The sequence below is a fragment of the Lutzomyia longipalpis genome, chromosome 1 (assembly GCF_024334085.1).
Source record: "Lutzomyia longipalpis isolate SR_M1_2022 chromosome 1, ASM2433408v1".
NCBI lineage: Eukaryota > Metazoa > Arthropoda > Insecta > Diptera > Psychodidae > Lutzomyia > Lutzomyia longipalpis.
This window is the reverse complement of record NC_074707.1, coordinates 22661483-22679050: the sequence shown is the minus strand read 5'-3', so window position 1 is coordinate 22679050 and position 17568 is coordinate 22661483. Positions and strand designations below refer to the sequence as shown.

The 17568-nt window shown below is 37.6% G+C and overlaps 4 protein-coding genes and 1 long non-coding RNA gene across 7 annotated transcripts; 2 read left to right on the top strand and 3 right to left on the bottom strand.

Annotated features, from left to right (window-relative positions):
- Nucleotides 1-35: 35 nt before the first annotated feature.
- On the bottom strand, nt 36-4962 carry LOC129797157 (pre-mRNA 3' end processing protein WDR33). The gene is made up of 8 exons (XM_055839496.1): nt 4366-4962; nt 4032-4301; nt 3800-3951; nt 2200-2297; nt 1988-2114; nt 1480-1925; nt 908-1219; nt 36-836 (listed from the first exon to the last, which is right to left on the bottom strand). Exons 1-8 carry the CDS (start codon nt 4636-4638, stop codon nt 193-195), a joined length of 2322 nt encoding a protein of 773 aa, XP_055695471.1. The 5' UTR covers nt 4639-4962; the 3' UTR covers nt 36-192.
- On the top strand, nt 4909-5520 carry LOC129797160 (uncharacterized). Its single transcript, XR_008751308.1, has 2 exons — nt 4909-5009; nt 5076-5520. It is a non-coding gene; the product is annotated as an uncharacterized LOC129797160 (long non-coding RNA).
- On the bottom strand, nt 5459-8355 carry LOC129797159 (alpha-taxilin). Of its 2 annotated transcripts, XM_055839500.1 has the most exons (5): nt 8164-8355; nt 7332-8106; nt 7020-7175; nt 6039-6941; nt 5459-5976 (listed from the first exon to the last, which is right to left on the bottom strand). In XM_055839500.1, exons 3-5 carry the CDS (start codon nt 7119-7121, stop codon nt 5560-5562), a joined length of 1422 nt encoding a protein of 473 aa, XP_055695475.1. In that variant the 5' UTR covers nt 7122-7175; nt 7332-8106; nt 8164-8355; the 3' UTR covers nt 5459-5559. The 2 variants fall into 2 exon arrangements, with proteins under 2 accessions (XP_055695475.1, XP_055695474.1); XM_055839499.1 differs by lacking the exon at nt 8164-8355 and having other exon boundaries at nt 7020-7146; nt 7332-7476.
- Nucleotides 8356-8643: 288 nt separating this feature from the next.
- On the top strand, nt 8644-12910 carry LOC129797155 (protein RRP5 homolog). The gene is made up of 3 exons (XM_055839492.1): nt 8644-8760; nt 8826-9116; nt 9185-12910. The coding sequence occupies exons 1-3, from the start codon at nt 8677-8679 to the stop codon at nt 12803-12805; spliced, it is 3996 nt and encodes a 1331-aa protein (XP_055695467.1). The 5' UTR covers nt 8644-8676; the 3' UTR covers nt 12806-12910.
- LOC129797158 (uncharacterized) lies at nt 12772-16585 on the bottom strand. Of its 2 annotated transcripts, XM_055839498.1 has the most exons (4): nt 16285-16584; nt 15900-16216; nt 15125-15355; nt 12772-15016 (listed from the first exon to the last, which is right to left on the bottom strand). In XM_055839498.1, exons 1-4 carry the CDS (start codon nt 16469-16471, stop codon nt 14210-14212), a joined length of 1542 nt encoding a protein of 513 aa, XP_055695473.1. In that variant the 5' UTR covers nt 16472-16584; the 3' UTR covers nt 12772-14209. The 2 variants fall into 2 exon arrangements, with proteins under 2 accessions (XP_055695473.1, XP_055695472.1); XM_055839497.1 differs by having other exon boundaries at nt 12772-15355; nt 16285-16585.
- Nucleotides 16586-17568: the final 983 nt, after the last annotated feature.

Genomic DNA, 17568 nt, shown 5'->3' with positions numbered 1-17568 from the left:
TTTGCCCCTCCCCTCCCTATTTTCTATGCATTGAATCAATAGCACATCATTTTATTAATCTAAATATTCTATTTTTTTTACATGATCTTATTATATAGCAAAAAGGTGCAAATTATATATAAAAATGAACATCATTACCTATTTAATTGTATTATTTAGAGGTTTGTTAAATAAGATTTATTTTAGGGTCTTCTAACGCCTTCCCCACCTGTTACCAGATCTACGACTGCGTTCTCCTGATCCAGCACGTCGACTTCGGTCAGTGCCACCATCCACATTTCGGTTGCGCCCATCGCGGAAGGGTTCAACTTTACGTGCTGCATTGCCATTACCATTGCTGCCAGTACCACTACCAACGGATGGGCCAAATGCAACCGCATTGAGATTACTCCGGAAATTTTGAGTTACTTCATTGAGCGATTGTGGTGCTTGCCCAAATGCCCAAGGACTTGGTGTAACTGCTGCAGGTTGACCTGTTGTTGACTGCCATGGGCTCGTGAGGGCAGCCACCGGTTCACCTGTACCATTCCTCAGGCGATCACGATCATACTTGGGCGGAACTGTTGATGGCGGAAGATTCACATTCACAGTATCCAGCTTTAGGTCCATGAGTGATGGAATTGATGGACCCGATGGTTTGTCGTAAATATATTGGACATTGTGATCAATCAGAGTACGTTTGGGTGCAGGTTCATCTCCCTCCTCTTCGGCTTCGTCTGTTTTCTCCGTCTTCTCCTCAGGCAAAACATCTTTGAGCTCCTCAATTCCACCTGAACTTATAAATTGGCTCAATGCGGCTGGTCCTTCAATGATTGCAGCCTCCAGCAAAGATCCCGCTAAAGGAAAAAAAAACAATAAACATATATGTATTTCTTGATCGTAAATTCCTTTTCTCTGTGACACTCACCTATGACTTGAATAACCTTTCCTTGGACTACAATAGCCGAGGGGGTTCCTCTGGTGGCAGGTGCATTCTCAACAATCTGCGTGATTACTTCCTTAATCTCCTGCGATGTTGTTTCTTCCTCCATTTTGCCAGAATCATTCCATTGAGCTTGGAACTTACGTGGAATGGGCTTGTTATATGGCTTTTTGTCTCTATGACGATCATGCTCAGGCTCAATATCAAGGCCAGGGATATAGTCTCGTTCTGCTGTTAAACTTTCCGTGAAGTCAGATTTATCCTCAAGGCCCATTCCCGGAATTACAACATGATCATCTGTTTGGGTAAAATTATTTTTGGTAAATTTTTGCCTTGCCTATCTTTTTAGTCTAATTAACTTGATTATATCCAGCAAAAAACAAATTTTTTTAATCAATATTCTTAAAATTTCACATATAAAAAATTCTAAAAAGTCAATTCAAAGACGATTTTTATGAAAATTAAAGACTTTTCGTGATATTTCTATGCATTCAAAAGGCTCAAAGTCAACAAGGAAAAATTGTCGATTTTTTGCCTATAGATGAACCACTACTTACCAATTTCGCAATCATCATATCCTTGAAGACTCGCTGGAAGTGTATTCAAATTGTATCGATCGCGCATCTGATCACCTGGACGATTTCTCGTCCAGAACTTAATGGTGTGATCATTGGAACCGGAACAGAGGATATGACCAAGTGGATGCCATGCGAGTGTCCACACAATACTGTCGTGTGCTGTATCAATGGCACCAACTTCCTTGTCTGTACCGACATTCCAGAAGAGAACGGAACCATCTGAACCGCCTGAACTGAAAAGACCTTCGTGAATTGGATGCCACGACACGGCACTCGCCTCCTTTTTATGCCCCCGGAATATTTGTACTTCTTCACTTAAGTTGCGTAAATCAAAGAGCTTCAGCAAGTGATCTCGCGATGCTGTAACGAGCCAATTACCATTGTCATTCCATTTGAGGTCCATCACGGTGGATTTATGAGCATGTCTACAAAAAAATTATATATTTTTCAATCACATAATGCTGAATTTTTGATAAATTGCACTCACAGTGTAGCTAGAGCTTGCCCACTTTTAGGATCCCACAGCTTTATTGGTTGCTGATTGTCTTTACTTCCGGAAACAATGAGAGCCTTCTGTGGATGCCAATGCACGCATTTTACATCAGCACCATGACCTAATTTGTTAAAAGTTCCACACTTTAGTCGACTATTTATCATATTTTTCGGTTGCAATATCTAAAAAAAAAAAATTAAACATACCTCTGAGGACTCTCTCTTCGACACATCGATAGAAATCAAAGACCCGGAGAGTTCCATCGTCGCTACATGTTGCAAATTTATTATCCGAAGGGCTAAAACTGCGAATGGATAGAAAAGAACATATTGGACGAAATGGGTATATATTTTTTATTTATTTATCAACTGTCTTATTGGGATCTCTTTTTTTTATTTTCAACCTCAAAATATTATTAATCTAAGCTTTATTTATAATAAAAATCATCGTGTACAAAAATGTATTTTTTATCACTCCAATTTGCTAGCTTTTGCTGTGAGAGGACTCCTCGGGCTTCTGCTCTTGCATCCGTGAGAAATTGTGTAGGAAAAAGGGGGAGACTTTTCTTTTTATTTCTATTTCAACAATTTCAAGAAGGTCGGGGATTTTCTATATTTTCTTAATTTTATTATAAATCTTTATTCATTTTATTGCCATCGATACAGAAAGGAAGGAGAAGCTGTGAGAGACCCGTAAAAGTGGGATCTCCTGAAGTCCTTGGTATCCAAGTGAATGAGTTTTGAGATGCTTTTTTTTCTTATTGCGCAACCATCATTTTATTCCCCCGCGAACCAATGAAAGAAACCACGACTTACAATTTAATGTAATTTATTTAGGAAAAAAAATATTTTGTACAACGATGAAATCGCTGAATTTTTATTCTTTATTCGTCTTTCTTTTTCATGTAAAAATTTTTCTTTTAGTCGTCTTTATTGATTTGTTTTCTCTTTATTTGAATCACACATTTTTTATCACAGTTAATTATTTTTCTTTATCACATTCAGTCTTGCTTCCTAATCCTTTTTATTTTTCCTAACATTTAGGGGTATGGGCAAGACATAGCATAGGGGGTTATTTATTTAACCCTAATCGGAACATCATCAAGTACTCCCTTTAAAAAACAATTGCTCTTTTAATGTGAAATTCATGTCCGATTCAATCAGAAGCCAAAACCGAACTGCTTAACAAATTATGGTAAATTTGCTATCAATGGAAAGAAAATAGGTGTAGCTATCAAGACTTTAAAGATTTACCAAAATCAGATAAGAATTATTTAAAAAAAAAAAACGTAAAATTAAATAGTAAGTCAGGTAACGGTCATTCTAAATTTTTATTGAAATATTATTTGATAATTTTTATTTAATTTAATTAACCTCTTCCCATCGAAGATCTTATTATTTTTTAATCATAAATCTTACCTGACTCACCAACAAACATCCTTTGACATCCTTTTTGAGTGTGCCTCAAATTAATGCTTCAATTTAACAACTGATTAGGCTTTTTTCGCTTTGCTCTATCTTCACATTTGGCCAAAAGTAATTTTCTGGGAGTACTTGAATATGTTGGGGTGTGAATAATTTTTCTTTTGAGGGAACGAAGGGTCCTTTATTTTGATGAGGGGACATGCGTAAGATTTATTTCATAATCACAGACACAAACAGGGGCAGGAGGTTGAGAGAGAATAAATATTCAATAAAAATTCTAACTACACTGCTAAGTAGAAATGCTAGTATTGAGGCAAGTCTGACCCATCTCCTCAGACAATGATAAAAGAAATATATTTGTAAAAACCTTTGTGTTGTGTACCTTATGCCACGAATCGGTTCCTTGTGAGCCTGATACATTTTTACGTTGTTCATATTCGATTGCCAGTATTTGACGTAGCCACCATGATCTCCAGTCACCATCCAGTTGTCATTGTGGGACCACACCATTGTCCTAACGGGAGCATCGTGAGCCTGAATTTGAATAAAAAGCATCCAAGAATTAGGAAATTATTTCTTTTTGAAGATTTACAATTTTAATTTGGATAACAAACCTGAAGAATAGTCTCAAAGTTGAAGGTTAGACCATTCCACAGAGTAAACTCTCCGGAACTGGCTCCCGTTACCAGACGCCGTCCTTCGGGAGTCCAGGCAAGCGTAAAGATTGGGCATTTCATTTTATTCGTGGCTGTCTTGACGAACTTTGTTGTCACAGAGTTGCTCGGGTTGTCCATATAGCTCGGAGGTGGTAAAAGTTCAGGTGTGTAGATACTCTCCGGCTGCAGTGCTCTCCGATCTCTACTATCTCGCTGCCATATACGATTCTGCAACCAATAGGCCCCATATTTTCATTAAAAATCCCAAATCTCCACCCTGGGTCCACCTTACCTCAAGAGACCTAATTATGGAGGCATTGTAGTCCACTGTTTTCCGCATTACACTCTTCCGGAGGCGCTTCCCGTCGAAATCATCCTGACTCATTGGCATACCCCCGGGACCTCGTGGAAAACCAGACATTGACCGGAAGTAGGGCATTCCGGGTCGACCCGCTCCTCCTCCCATCATACCCCCCTGAAAGCCACCTTGAAAAGATCGCGGCATGCCCGTTGGGGGTATTGAAAAGTTCGCCCCCGTCGGTGGTGGTGGTACAGCAAACTCCATTGTATTTGGTCTATTTTTCACTAACTTAAAACACTAAAAACTTCTTTTCCTGAGTTTAGAAAAATTTTTATGACATTCTCAAGTTTTTTTTTTCGTGCGATGTCTGTGCAAGTGGCGTGCCTACAAAATTTTCCCCTCACAATTTTCACTTTCCTTCGATTTTTATACAAAAACTACCTTATTCAATGGAAATTATGCTTGAAATACTTTCAATTTGTAATGTTTTTAAATGAAAATATTAACAATTTTGTGAGTTTTGTGAAGAAAAAGAAAATACACACGAGCACTTTTTGGGAAATTTTCGAACGAACTTGGCATTTCGAAATGACAATCTATTATCGAAAAATGAAATGAGAAAACTTAACCTCAATGTAACGGATTTTAACAGAAAGAACAAACAAACAATCATAAATTGACAAAATTCTTACAATTTAAAGGACAAAAATGGATGAGTGTGTCAGGGAGTTTCAGCGATTGGATTTGGAATTTAGTAAAGTAAAAAAGCTACCTTACTATTTGTGCCACAGCTATGATTGCAGATTGGACAATACAACAGGAAAACATGATGCAGCTTTGGATTGCCCGGATTTACCACAAATATTGACCGAGGTGCAGGAAATAGAGTCACAGTTGAAAGGATTTTTGCAGAATAACAAGGATTTGCGCAAAATCTATGAAGAAATCTCCAGTGAGAAGAAATGTTTCGAAGGTAACGTGAAGAATGTGTTGGATAGGATGCATCCATCAGTAGCGTTGAAATTGAAGGACGAATTTCCAGAGTTCAGCAACTAAATTAATCCCGATTGAATACACTTAAATGTATAATATGACAGAATTTGTGATTTAATTCAGAGAGATGATTAAATTAAGAATTCCACACTATATTCGAGGTTTCTGTGAAGTATTATGAAGGATCCAACACTACTGCTCAGGAGCTGATTGCACCACATCAATTTCTGATGCTGCATCAACTGCATTCGTTGTGGGGGCTTCCTGTTCCTCAGGGACGACACTAGAAGCAACAGGTGGGGCTTGTGCAACATCAAGTTCCCCATTTTCTTGCTCCGGCGGCGTCTTCTGAGCGTCCTTCTTCTTACTCTTGCTCTTTGATTTTTTGCCTTCCTGTGATGTGGATGGCTTTGTAATTGAGGATAATTGATTCTGTAGCATTGCCAGATTTTGCTTAAATTCACTGCAATTCTTCATCATCCTCTCAAGTTTATCATCCTGAGGTGTTGGTTCTGGCTCAATTGGTTCAGGTTCTGGGGGTAGTTCCGGTAGTGATGGTCGTTCAATGTTATTTTCCTTGAGAATATTTACCAGAAGGGCACGATCAGCCTAAAAATTAAAAAGAAATTTAAGAGAAATTCAATTTGGGATTCCTCCGAAAGACAAAAGACCTGAAGCAAGCGACATAGCTTCTGAAGTTGATCTAATTGACGGGTTGTTTTGTTGAGAATTTGATCTTTGAGTTGCTTATCTGATGCCAATTCCAGAACAGCAATGTTGCTCTTCTCAAATTTCATCTTCCACTCGTTCCGCTCTTTCTCAAGTTTTATGATTTTCTTTGACATCTTTTCCAACTCTGTCTTGTATGTGGTGAAAATGCTATTGCTCTTAGAGAGGGAATTCTGAAATTCATCGTACTTTGTGGTGTACAGATCCAGCTGTTCCTTCATCAATTTTTCCTTCATCTGAACATCCGCTAATTGCTGACGACTCTTCTTCAGCTCTGTCAGAAGTTCATGCTTTTCCTTTAACATTCCTTCTTTCTCCAGAGCTGCTTCCATTTGAATTTTCGTGAGTTTTGCTTCATTCAGCTGTGTTGAAAGATCGATGCTCATGTTGATTTTCTCCACTTGCTGCTCTCGTGTCTCCGATTGCTCCAGCAAAAATTTGAGCCTCTTAGACATTTCCATATTATCGTCCTGCAACTTCTTATTTCGTTCGTTATTTTCCGTCATAAGAGTAGAGATTTCGTTGAGAGATTTCTGAAACTTTGCCTGAGTTTCTTTGCGTTTCTCCTCTTCTTCGCGAATCTTTGTAAAACTCTCATCCTTGATGGACTTATTTTGACGCTGGAGTTCCCGACACAGTGATTCGAGTTTGGACTTGGTCAAGATGGCTTTGTTGTATTCCTGCTGCAAGTTTTCCTTCTCCTTCTGTATCATATCCAAACGCTTTTCCTGTTGCTTAGCCACAGCACCAAGTTTGCGGGTTTCCTTTTCCATTTCCACATACTTTCGCACCAGATTGTTTATCTTATCATCGGGATTTTCAATGCTACTCATTGATTTCACAAGCTGCACACATAAAAATGCAAAAATCACATTATTTCTACCGAGGATATCTCAAGTTTTAAAATGAAATTTGATACTCACCTGCTCCTCAACTTTCAAATCTCGTAGCTTCTCTTCTTTGGCCAGTTTCTTCCTCTCTGAATCCTTTCGATCACCACTGGCATCGCTCTTTGTGTTCTCCATCGCAACTATCCCACTGGAAAATTCCCTTTATGGTAAAAAATTCCCTAAAATAAGCTGTAAAATTTTCCTTTTTGAGGTTAAAAGAATTTACGGAGAGTAAACAAAACTTTTCATTAACTCAATAACAAATAATTTCCAGAGTTTTATCCTGAATGAAAATAAATGTATGGAAAATGAAAGAATAATGCGTAATCTATCGATTAAACTCACCTTAAATGAAAGTCCACACGTTTTTTCTTGGCCCAAAATTCTATTTTTGGATTAAGACAGCAATTTTCGATTTGAATAAAACAACCGGCATTGTTAACCCATTCTTGTAGGCTCAACTTTCATTTTAATTTCAATGAAAGATTCACGAATGCTGAAAATCAATGTAAAATTTACATTTATGTAATTTTACTCAAATAGAAAAAAAGATCTCATAGTGTAAGAAAAGATTCAGAGATCTCGTAGTGAAAGGAAATCATTAATTACACACAAAAAATATTTTTTCAAGAGAATTCGATCAATGAAATTTGGACTAAAATGGGTTAAGACACAATATTTTCTGAAATTTATTGAAATAATGGAAATGTTTCACTCAATAACATTTATTTTTTTAGTATCCATGCAAACATTTTGAACAATCTATAAATTTTTATCAGCTCAAAATCCAAGAGATAGTGAAATATTGTGCAGAACAGCGTGTAAAAATATGTATCATTGTAAAGAAACTTCTCTATTTTAAAAAAAAAAGAAAAATTTAAGATTGATAAAAATTTTTGGAAGACACTTGTATCACGTAAAACAAGTACACTTGTACAAATCAACCCTCAATGGGACGAGTTTTCAGGTAAACATATGCGGCAATTAGAACAAATACGACAATCAGCACCGGAATTGCCACGGTGAAAAGTTGCTGATGGATCTTTGCATTTTCCTCACGCCTCTCCTTTTTCTCTCTCCTTGATTCCTTTCCAGCCTTTTGTCTCTTCATCTCCAATCCCTGAAATCACTGCACTATCATTTGCAATTCACTAAATTAATTTTTTTCAGTACTTACTGGAAAAATGAGTGGGAAACTCAGCTGCTCGCAAAACTGTGTCGCAAATTTTCAAATTTTCCTAACTAATGACGTGTACATTTCGGTGCGGTGTTTACAAATTAGTACAAGCGGTATGCACAAAGTCAAATTATTGTAATGTAGACTGTGTTTGATAAAAATCTGAGATTAGTTACGTTTACCTTATTTAGGTAAATTAATGTTTAGTACCAGAACTCTTGGCCGATTTTTGAGTTACCTATGATAAATTTACAAATTAAATTATCAAATATCATTAAAAATTTCAAAACAATCAAATTGCAATTTCCTATCACAAAGTACATTTCGAGTTGATTCGTGTACTACCAGTACTAAAACAGCTGTCATATTGACATTTCGAACACACGTGCTTTTGCTTTTTACATGTGGGAAATAATTTCTTCAGAATAAAACAGAGATTTACTGTAAAGACTGTGAATTAATTACCATAAAGTGCTCTCAAGTTGTTGCCGTATAAAGGACACGTAAACTAAAATGGTTTTCGTGGAGAAAACATTTCCTCGTGGAGGAGAACTAAAGCGAAAGAAAGTAAATGCCGGTGATGGATCAAAACAACAGGTAAGCTGCAATTTATTCTAAAGGAATGTTGCTGAAAGAATGCAAACCATTCTTTGTTTCTACAGTTTGGAGCAATATCGAAGAAGACATTTGTGAAGAAAAAGCACAAGAAGAGCGACAAGAAAAAGAATGAAAGCGGAGTAGCAAAGGAAGAATCTTTGGAGTCTCGCAAAGCCGAATTGATTTCATCAAGAACCATTGCAGAAGGAATGCTCCTTATGGGGTACATAAAATCAATTCTTCAGACGGATTTGTATGTCTCCCTACCAGGAAGGCTTCAGGGAAGGGTGTCAATTAATTCAATCTCTTCTCCTTACACAAATGCCCTCGAGAATGTTGTTCAAGGAGAGGGTGAGGTAATAAATCACAAGAATTAGCTATTGTTATAGGTTGATAAACTTTTTTCGTACTTTTTTTTCTTCAGTGTAAAACCCTTGTGGAACTATTCGACATTGGTCAGGAAGTGTATGTTAAAGTGATGGAAATATCAAAGGGAAAGACAAAAGGTGACACCAAAAGAATCGAACTATCACTCAATCCGAAGGATCTCCACAGTGATGTGCATCACGCGAAATTGCAGAAAGGCTTGATAATGTCCGGAGCAATTGAATCTGTTGAGGATCATGGATATATCGTGGATCTTGGTATTGCAAATGTGAGAGCTTTTCTGCCAACAAAGGGCACGTCTCATGGAAAGTATTCAGTTGGAGAGTTGATCATGTGCACACTTCACAAAGTAACGACAAACAGTTCAGTGACAACAGTTCAACTCAAGGAGTGTACAAAAGAGAAAATTCTTTCTAGCGAAGAGGACATTCAACTCGATCATGTTTTCCCAACACTCACAGTAAAGTTCATTATTGTGGACTGTGTGAAGAATGGGCTGATGGGGAAAATTCTCGATGGCACATACACAGCCTATATCAATCAGACACACTTGGGGCAGGGAAAGAGAATTGAAGAATTTGAAATTGGATCAGAAATTGAAGCAAAAGTCCTTTACATTATGCCACTCACGAAGTTTGTCTACCTAACGCTGAATTCTTTTGTAACGCTGGAGCAAAGAATCCCATATGGAGTAATTATGAAGAATGTGGAGATTTTGGGAAAGTCACAAAGTGGGATACTCCTTAAGCTTTCCGACAATGCTAAAGGACTCATCACCTACTCTCACATGAGGGTGGGAATACACACAAATGTGGATGAAGACGAATTGAGCAAAAAGTATACGCAACCAAAGTTATCAATTCTACGTGTAATGGACTACAATCCCGTGGATGATGTCTACATCTGTACGGATAAGCAGAGTCTCATCAATGAGAAATATTTCTGTTTGGAAGATGCAAAAATCGGGGATTTCGTTCAGGTGAAAATAACAAAGAAGGTTCCAAGTAAGGGCTTTGCTGTAAGCTTCGGGCAACTCCAAGGATTCATATATCAAGCACACTTATCGAAGATGGTGTCAAAGCAGAATGTGGGAAGTAAAGTTCGTGGAAGGGTGCTCTTCATTGATGAGCAATACAAGAAAGTTGTTTTCACAACACGACCAGAATACTTGAAAGAAAATGCTGCAATTATCTGTGAGAGAGGAGACATTTTGCCGGGAAAGAGTTACATTGGAATGATCCATGATGTGACCACAAAAAAAATTCTTGTGCAGTTTTTCAATAGAATTCTCGGTGCTGTGATTAAAGGGAGTGATCTTGTCAATCGTTCGTACTACGAATCAATGAAAGCGGGTCAAATTGTCAAAGTAACTGTGACCAGTGCTAATGATCGATTCATAAATCTCACCTTCGACAGAGGCACGAATGAGGATTCCGTGAAGTATGGCAAAGTCTTCAATTCCAAGATTGTAGGATCTTACACGTCAGGAATCGAAGTGGAAGCTGAGAATTCAAAATCCAATACTTGGATTTCAAATCACTACGTTACGGAGACTCCTCAGCTGGCACAAATTCTCTCATCCTGCCTGGATTCTGGAGAAGTGCGCGTTGTAAAGCTCTCAGATGATATCTACAGTTTGCGCGATGTGAGTCATTTCTGCAAGTTCAAGATGTCATCGTGGAAATCCCTGTCACCTGGGATGATATTGCGAGGATTCGTAAAGTGCATTAATCATGATTGCTTGGAAGTACACCTGCCGCTTCGGGATGCGACTAAAACCACAAAAATCTTCTATCCAATGATTTTGAAAAATTACCAGGAAGGTGATGAAGAAGGTATCTTCCATCCTGAGCAGATAATCCATGTGAAGGTCCTGAGTAAGGATATGAAAACAGGAATAATTTCATGCTCAGCACTTCTCAGTCAAGTGTGGAATGGAAATCTGAAGGCTTCTGTGAAAATTCTTACTAATTTCTTTAAAGATCTTGACACAATATACGCAAAGTTGAGCCCCAAATACAAGACAGGTGACAAAGTATTGGCAAAAGTTGTGGAAATTCGCGAAGAGAGTGCGAGCGTTAAAATTAGCGGAACTAAACAAATGGGAATCATTCCACGCCATCTCCTTGATGGCGAACCCACTGTTGGAGAGAAATTGCAATGTATTGTGCTTTGGGTATCACCAGAAGGTCTAATCCATCTCAGCAACAAGTCGAGTCATATGGAAATGCGTGGGAATAAGGATCATCCGCCTTTTAGTCACATCAAACAAGCAGGAGAGATTATCCTAAAAACAGATCACTTCTTCCTGGTTCTCTTGGAATCGAATCACGTTGTTTATGTTCCACTCAAATTGCATTACAACGATTTCTGTCCGGTACTTGCTGATAGGAAGGGACAGTGTGAGGTGATCTTGTTAAATGACAGAGCAGAAAGAGTTATAGCCATCTTCAAGGATATCTACGAAGAATGCCGCAACATCAATGAAATTACAGAAGGAAGAAAGCGAAAGCAGGAATCAATCAGTGAATCAGAAAAGGATGAGCTTCCTTCGAAGAGAATCAAAGCGGAAGAAAAGATTGAAGTTAGTGATAAGGAAGATGACGATGATGATGCCATGGATGAGAACAAAGAAACAGCTCCTACGGCAGGATCTTCAAATTTCTGGAATACAGACTTTTCCTGGCTACCAAGTGCTGTCAAGTCCGAAAGCGAAGACGATTCAGAGAGATCTGATGCGGAAACACCGGCAAAGAAGAAAAAATTAACAGCAAGCGAGCGTCTAGAGCATGCTAAATCGGAAGAAGCTCGAATTCGTGAACGGGAAGAAAATCTAGCGGATGGTATAAGTGATCCACAGAATACGGATGACTTTGAAAGACTTGTCCTCACAACACCCAACAATAGTTTAATTTGGATTAAGTACATGGTGTACTATCTGCAAGCTACAGAGGTGGAAAAGGCACGTGGTGTAGCCCGGAGGGCTATCAAGAGTATCTCATACCGTGAAGAGGTTGAGTTGACAAACATGTGGGTGGCTCTTTTGAATTTGGAACTTCGCTTTGGTTCAAGAGATTCGTTCGAGGGTGTACTCAGTGAGGCAATGGAGGTAAATGATCAGTTTAGGATCATGATGAAGACAATAGAAATGTTGGCGGATGTGAGGAAAATCGAGGAGCTACGTGCAAAAGTTGCTGTGGCAGTGAAGAAGTTTAGAGATAATCCTGAAATGTGGACAAAAGTCGGTGCTGCTTACTTCACTGTGGGACTCATCAATGATGCAAAGCAACTCATGCACAGAGCAATTGGTGCTCTTCCACAGCGAGATCATATTGCAGTAATCAGTAGTTTTGCCAAGTTGCACAATAAATTTGACGAGAAGGAAACCGCCCATGCGCTCCTTGAGCAAATTGTCACATCTTACCCCAAACGCGTGGACATTTGGTCCATGTACGTAGATATGTTGACAAAGGATTCCCGACACGATCTGGCAAGGCAAATTCTCGATCGTGCCATTCTGCAGAAGTTGCCACTGAAGAAGATGCGATCACTCTTCAAGAAGTATCAAGATTTTGAGGAGAAATTCGGCAATGAGCAATCGGTGGAGAAAATAAAATCCATGGCTGAGGAATTTGTACAAAATTATATTAAAACGTAAGTTGACCTTAAATGCTACAATGTATTTTGTCAAATTATCCTTAACTGTTTGTTTTTTAAATAAAATTTGCCACTTGATTGAATAAAAGCTCATATCACAAAATAATATTACAAATTCTTCTCCTTACAACTCAAACAAAAAATTCTGCGACTTTTTCGTCGTATCTCTTTAAATGAGATTTTTTTATACATCACTTTACACAAAGGGTGTAGGAAAGGTTTTTTTTCTTTTAAATAAAATTAAAGGACGGGATTTCTTTTTCCTTCAAGAAAACTAACTCTGAAAACTCCTTAATCTGTTTTCTCAATTGAACTTTCTTTCTTTTTTTATGCAAGACGTTCTCAATTGAGTGTTTTCATTGAAAGGATCTCATCATAATATTGCATCTAAATGCCAAACTTTTTAGCAAAATTTACAATCTTTTATGCAGATATATACAACTCATAACAAACCCAAAAAAGATTATTTCTATATATGTATATAGGTACCTAATAATTAAACATATTGATTCTCACTTCATCACATCATCATGCAATTTTTACAAATATTTAGAGACTGAGGAGGTCAGAAGATTCTTTTTTTTTAATTAAGTTAATCTTTTAGAGGTTTAACCTTTATATCTAAAACATTTGATTTTTTTAAATTATAATTTCAGTTAAAAAAATTGAGATTTCATAGGGGGATATGTTTGTCTTACAGTTCAAATAATTGAGTTTTTTAATTTAATCAGTTTGTTTTTAATAAATTCTTATGCATGAAATCCTCAAGTTTAGTTAAGAAATCGAGATATTCTTTAATTTATTATTTTAAATATTTCTTACAATTTTCTTTTATTTTAATTGATTATTGATTTTTATTATCGGACAGAAGAATGTAATGTTTGTGTTTTCAACGTTGTCATTATTTGAAAAATTTTATTGGCTTTTCAATTCTTTTTTTTTTAAGAATTTATTTGAGAACATAGGTTTTTGGCACTAAAAGTGTCTTTGAGTAATGAAATAAAAAATCATTTTCTCCCTATAAAATTCATTGCTCTTCGTTTAATTTTTTAAAGACTTTTCTTTCATTTAAAATACTTTCATTTTTCGGATAGGCTAATTGGAATAATTTAATTTTGAGAACTATTTGATTTTTTCTTTGAATAACCTACCCTCTTCCTCTTTACTTTATCTTAAAAGGATTGGTTTTGCGAACTTTTTTTTTTCAATGAGAGAGAGTGAGAAAAGAATCAACAGTCTATGCGCAAATACGTACTATGTTGTATACATTATGATGTGAATAGAAAAATCAGCTTTTATACTTGCCTTAATGTAGAAATGCCGCTATAGAGATGAGCAGGATAGGATGAAAAATGCCTTTTAGGTGGGACGAAAGGAGAGTGCGAAGTTTTTTCATTTTTTTTTTTTAATTTCGCACAACTTGTCCCTGTTGGTGGCGTGCTGCCAAATTCGAATATTCATCATCATCCTCCTCCTCAACTTGCTCCTCCATGTGCAGATCAAACCCCTGATCAGCTGCAACTTCCTCATTCATGAGTTTGTCATTTGAGTACTTGTGCTTACTATCCCCATTACCATCCAGATGGGGATTTCTTCGATTAATTATCTCCAGATCAATGTCATCATTTGGCTTTTGGCGATTAAAGGGAATTTTGTTGATATCGTAGAGATTTGTGTCCTCTTCAGCGGCATTATTGTTTACATTGAGTTTCTCATCGTCGAGTACTTCCTGAAGGTGATCCCTGTGATTTTTATCTTCAACTATGTTGAAGTCATCCACCTCGTGGGCACCATTGTCCACTTCGTTTACATTCTGAAAATTCGTCTCCCCTTCTGGACGGTTCTCATCCTTCTTCAGCTGTGGTGACTGCTGAACAGAATCCACAATGGCATTTGAGTAGCGATCTGGAGATTTTGGCGAAATCTCCCCATGCTGAGGTTCTTCTTCCTTCAGCAATTCCCTTATGCTCTCTGGCACGGGAACAACACCCTGTGGCACAGCCCGGGATTTAGTTTTGTGCAAAACGTCGAGTGTTTTTTTGGTGCTGGACACAACAGTTGGTATCACGGCAATTGGAGGGATATTTTGGGGTGATGAAGGCGACTGGCGCCTATCGAGGGTTGCTGTGGAACTCTTAATGGCCACCTGAGCTGGTGGCTCTTGAAGTACATTAGCACTATTCATACCCTTGTCATTTGGCTTTGGAGCCATCTGAAAGGTGTTCATGGAATTAACAATGGCCCTTGGTTCACCCTCTGTCCCAGCACCAGTCGACATGCGGTTAATTTTGATGGGTATCTTATATAAATCTTCACTCACGGTCAGTTGGGCATTGAAATTCTTTTCGTTGTCGTGCACCTTGCCGGAAGGTGGAGAATTGAACATGTGATGATCCAGAGCATCAGGACGGAAAGCACAATGTGCTTCAAATTGTTCAATCATCTTTTCGAGTTGGGCCACACGCCCTGGTGAATCATTCACAGATATTCCCTTTGACTTCAGCCTTCCCTCGAGATTGATTTTCTCAATCTCCAATGCTTTATACTTTACCTGAAAGAAAAAAAAATGATAAAGAGAAGATGAAATTCCAAACGTGAGAATAAATTTAATAGTTTTTTATCATTGACAAAATTATTATTTTTTCTTATGAGGCCAAAAAACTGCAAAAGTAGCGGACTTTGAACTTATGAATCTATATAATTAATCTTCACGAATTATGTATGTATTGGATTTTCAGAGTGTTGTTTTTTTTATAAAATTCGCATTAATTACCATATTAATTTTTCAGTTGGGAATTATCAAATATATCATATATCATACTACTTCTCTGCGTTGTATACAGTTGTGTTTAGTAAAATTGTAACATATATACATATTATTTTCATGAACTGATATTAAGAAGATAAGACAAAGATTGTTCTTATGAAGTAAAGTAATTTTAAGAAAGTAATAAAAAGTATTTCAAGGAATTAGAAAAAAAATAGATAAAAGACTGCCTGTTACAATGAATGGCTCTGTTATTCGAGCCATAAAAAATATTCCAAATATTCTAACGTTATCATTTACATTAAATATTCATAAAAGTTTTCTTTACCTTCCAATGTTCAATTTCCTTGTCTTTTTGCTTCTCTCCCTGTCTAAGATTTTCGAGCTTCCTTTGCAGCCCATTATTTTCTTCGAGTTGCTTCTGTTGGGACTTGGAACAGGACTCTTGAAGGTCATCGTGTTGACTCTGCAGTAGCTTGTAGTGCTGCTGCAGTGAAGCTAATCGTGAATTCGACTCCTTGGTGCTCTTTTCGCGAATTTCCTTCTCCTCTTGTGCCTTATGTTGCAAATCCAGCTTGTTTTGCTTGTGCGACTGACGCTCCCCCTCCAGTGACTTCTCTAGGCGAAAGTTTTTCTCCACCTCAACTAAAATTATATCAATAGGTTGGCAATTAGAAGAAATTAAATCCTACCAGATGGGCACAAATGCTCACCCTGCAGTTGGGATGAGATTACTTCGTGCTGCTGTTCACACCGCAGCCCCATTTGGCGGAGCTCCTCCAATTGTTGCTGGGAACTGTGGAAGATTGCCACAAAGCCCACCATCAGAAGGAGTATTCCCACACCGATGAAGAACCTGCTGCGCCCTGCTCGCGCCAATCGCGATGTCGTCATTATCATTTGTGACCAGTTTTAATTTTTCTGCCAACAAATTTCCGATTTCTGCACTAAACAACAACTTTTCCCAACCCCTGTCTTTCCTCTCAACTGTCTTCTTCTTCTTCTTTGTAAATCCCCATAACTGATTTTCCATGGACAATCTGTTATATTTTCAGTCCGATGAATTTACCTTATTTTTGGCATCACCAGTTCAAAGCTTTTAAAATTCGCGCCTAAAAAAACACAGCTAATAGCGCGAATTCCCCAAAAAATACTGCGAATTTTGCGCCCATTTTTTTCATAGAAGTTCCCTGAGAGCCTCCAGCAACTTTTAAAGTCCCAAAAATGAGTTTTTTGTATAAAAGAAATAGGAAAAAAAAGAATTACCGTAGAAATGTTATGTAGAGCATAAGCACAACCAGCACAACAGTTCCTGCCATATCGATCTTTTAGCTGAGATTCTTTCGAAGAAAAGAATAGCACAGATAGCACAGTTTCTGTGTACAGTCATACCCCGTTTTATCAAGTCTTGGTTAAACTCTTCTTACTCATTAAAATTAATGGGTGAGAAGAGTTTAACCAAGACTTGATAAAACGGGGTATGACTGTACCATCTAAAAATGCAATGTTGTCCGATCGGGCTCAAACTTGGTATGAGCACGAATTAAGGTCCCCACATTCCAAAAAATGTATGCTCCAAAAAAATGTTCCGGCCGTCGTATAAGGCTTAATAACAAGAAAACGGTAATAGATAAAGACTTGCGGTAAATGGCAAAGTTTAAATATCGATTGGAAGACATACGATTATGAGGTCAAATCCACCACCCCATTTTGTCCGCCATTTTGAATAACCCCAAATTTTGTTTTGCTTATATCTCTGTCTTTATTATAGGTAGAGGTTTGCAATTTTGATATGTTTTAGGGGCTATCAGGACCTTTCAAATGATACCTTATTTTTAAAAATCTGTCAAATCGTTTAGCCAATATGGCCGTCATAATTTTTCATCAAATATCGGCAATAACTCGAGAACGGCTTGACCGATTTTGATCAACACAAGGTCAAATGAAACCTCTCAACAGGCCCTACAACGCCTACAACCCTTTACATCTTTAGGAGT

What these genes read in the sequence shown, in the direction of transcription:
- LOC129797155 (XM_055839492.1), top strand. Translation starts at nt 8,677, where the DNA reads ATGGTTTTCGTGGAGAAAACATTTCCTCGTGGAGGAGAACTAAAGCGA. An exon ending in GTGATGGATCAAAACAACAG is followed by an intron (nt 8,761 to 8,825) that starts GTAAGCTGCAAT and finishes TTGTTTCTACAG; the next exon opens with TTTGGAGCAATATCGAAGAA. An exon ending in TTGTTCAAGGAGAGGGTGAG is followed by an intron (nt 9,117 to 9,184) that starts GTAATAAATCAC and finishes TTTTTTCTTCAG; the next exon opens with TGTAAAACCCTTGTGGAACT.
- LOC129797159 (XM_055839500.1), bottom strand. Translation starts at nt 7,121, where the DNA reads ATGGAGAACACAAAGAGCGATGCCAGTGGTGATCGAAAGGATTCAGAG. An exon ending in ATTTGAAAGTTGAGGAGCAG is followed by an intron (nt 6,942 to 7,019) that starts GTGAGTATCAAA and finishes TTATGTGTGCAG; the next exon opens with CTTGTGAAATCAATGAGTAG. An exon ending in AGCTATGTCGCTTGCTTCAG is followed by an intron (nt 5,977 to 6,038) that starts GTCTTTTGTCTT and finishes TTTAATTTTTAG; the next exon opens with GCTGATCGTGCCCTTCTGGT.
- LOC129797157 (XM_055839496.1), bottom strand. Translation starts at nt 4,638, where the DNA reads ATGGAGTTTGCTGTACCACCACCACCGACGGGGGCGAACTTTTCAATA. An exon ending in GAACCGATTCGTGGCATAAG is followed by an intron (nt 2,298 to 3,799) that starts GTACACAACACA and finishes ATCCATTCGCAG; the next exon opens with TTTTAGCCCTTCGGATAATA. An exon ending in ATATGATGATTGCGAAATTG is followed by an intron (nt 1,220 to 1,479) that starts GTAAGTAGTGGT and finishes TTACCCAAACAG; the next exon opens with ATGATCATGTTGTAATTCCG.
- LOC129797158 (XM_055839497.1), bottom strand. Translation starts at nt 16,471, where the DNA reads ATGATAATGACGACATCGCGATTGGCGCGAGCAGGGCGCAGCAGGTTC. An exon ending in AATCTCATCCCAACTGCAGG is followed by an intron (nt 16,217 to 16,284) that starts GTGAGCATTTGT and finishes ATATAATTTTAG; the next exon opens with TTGAGGTGGAGAAAAACTTT. An exon ending in AGGAAATTGAACATTGGAAG is followed by an intron (nt 15,356 to 15,899) that starts GTAAAGAAAACT and finishes TTTTTCTTTCAG; the next exon opens with GTAAAGTATAAAGCATTGGA.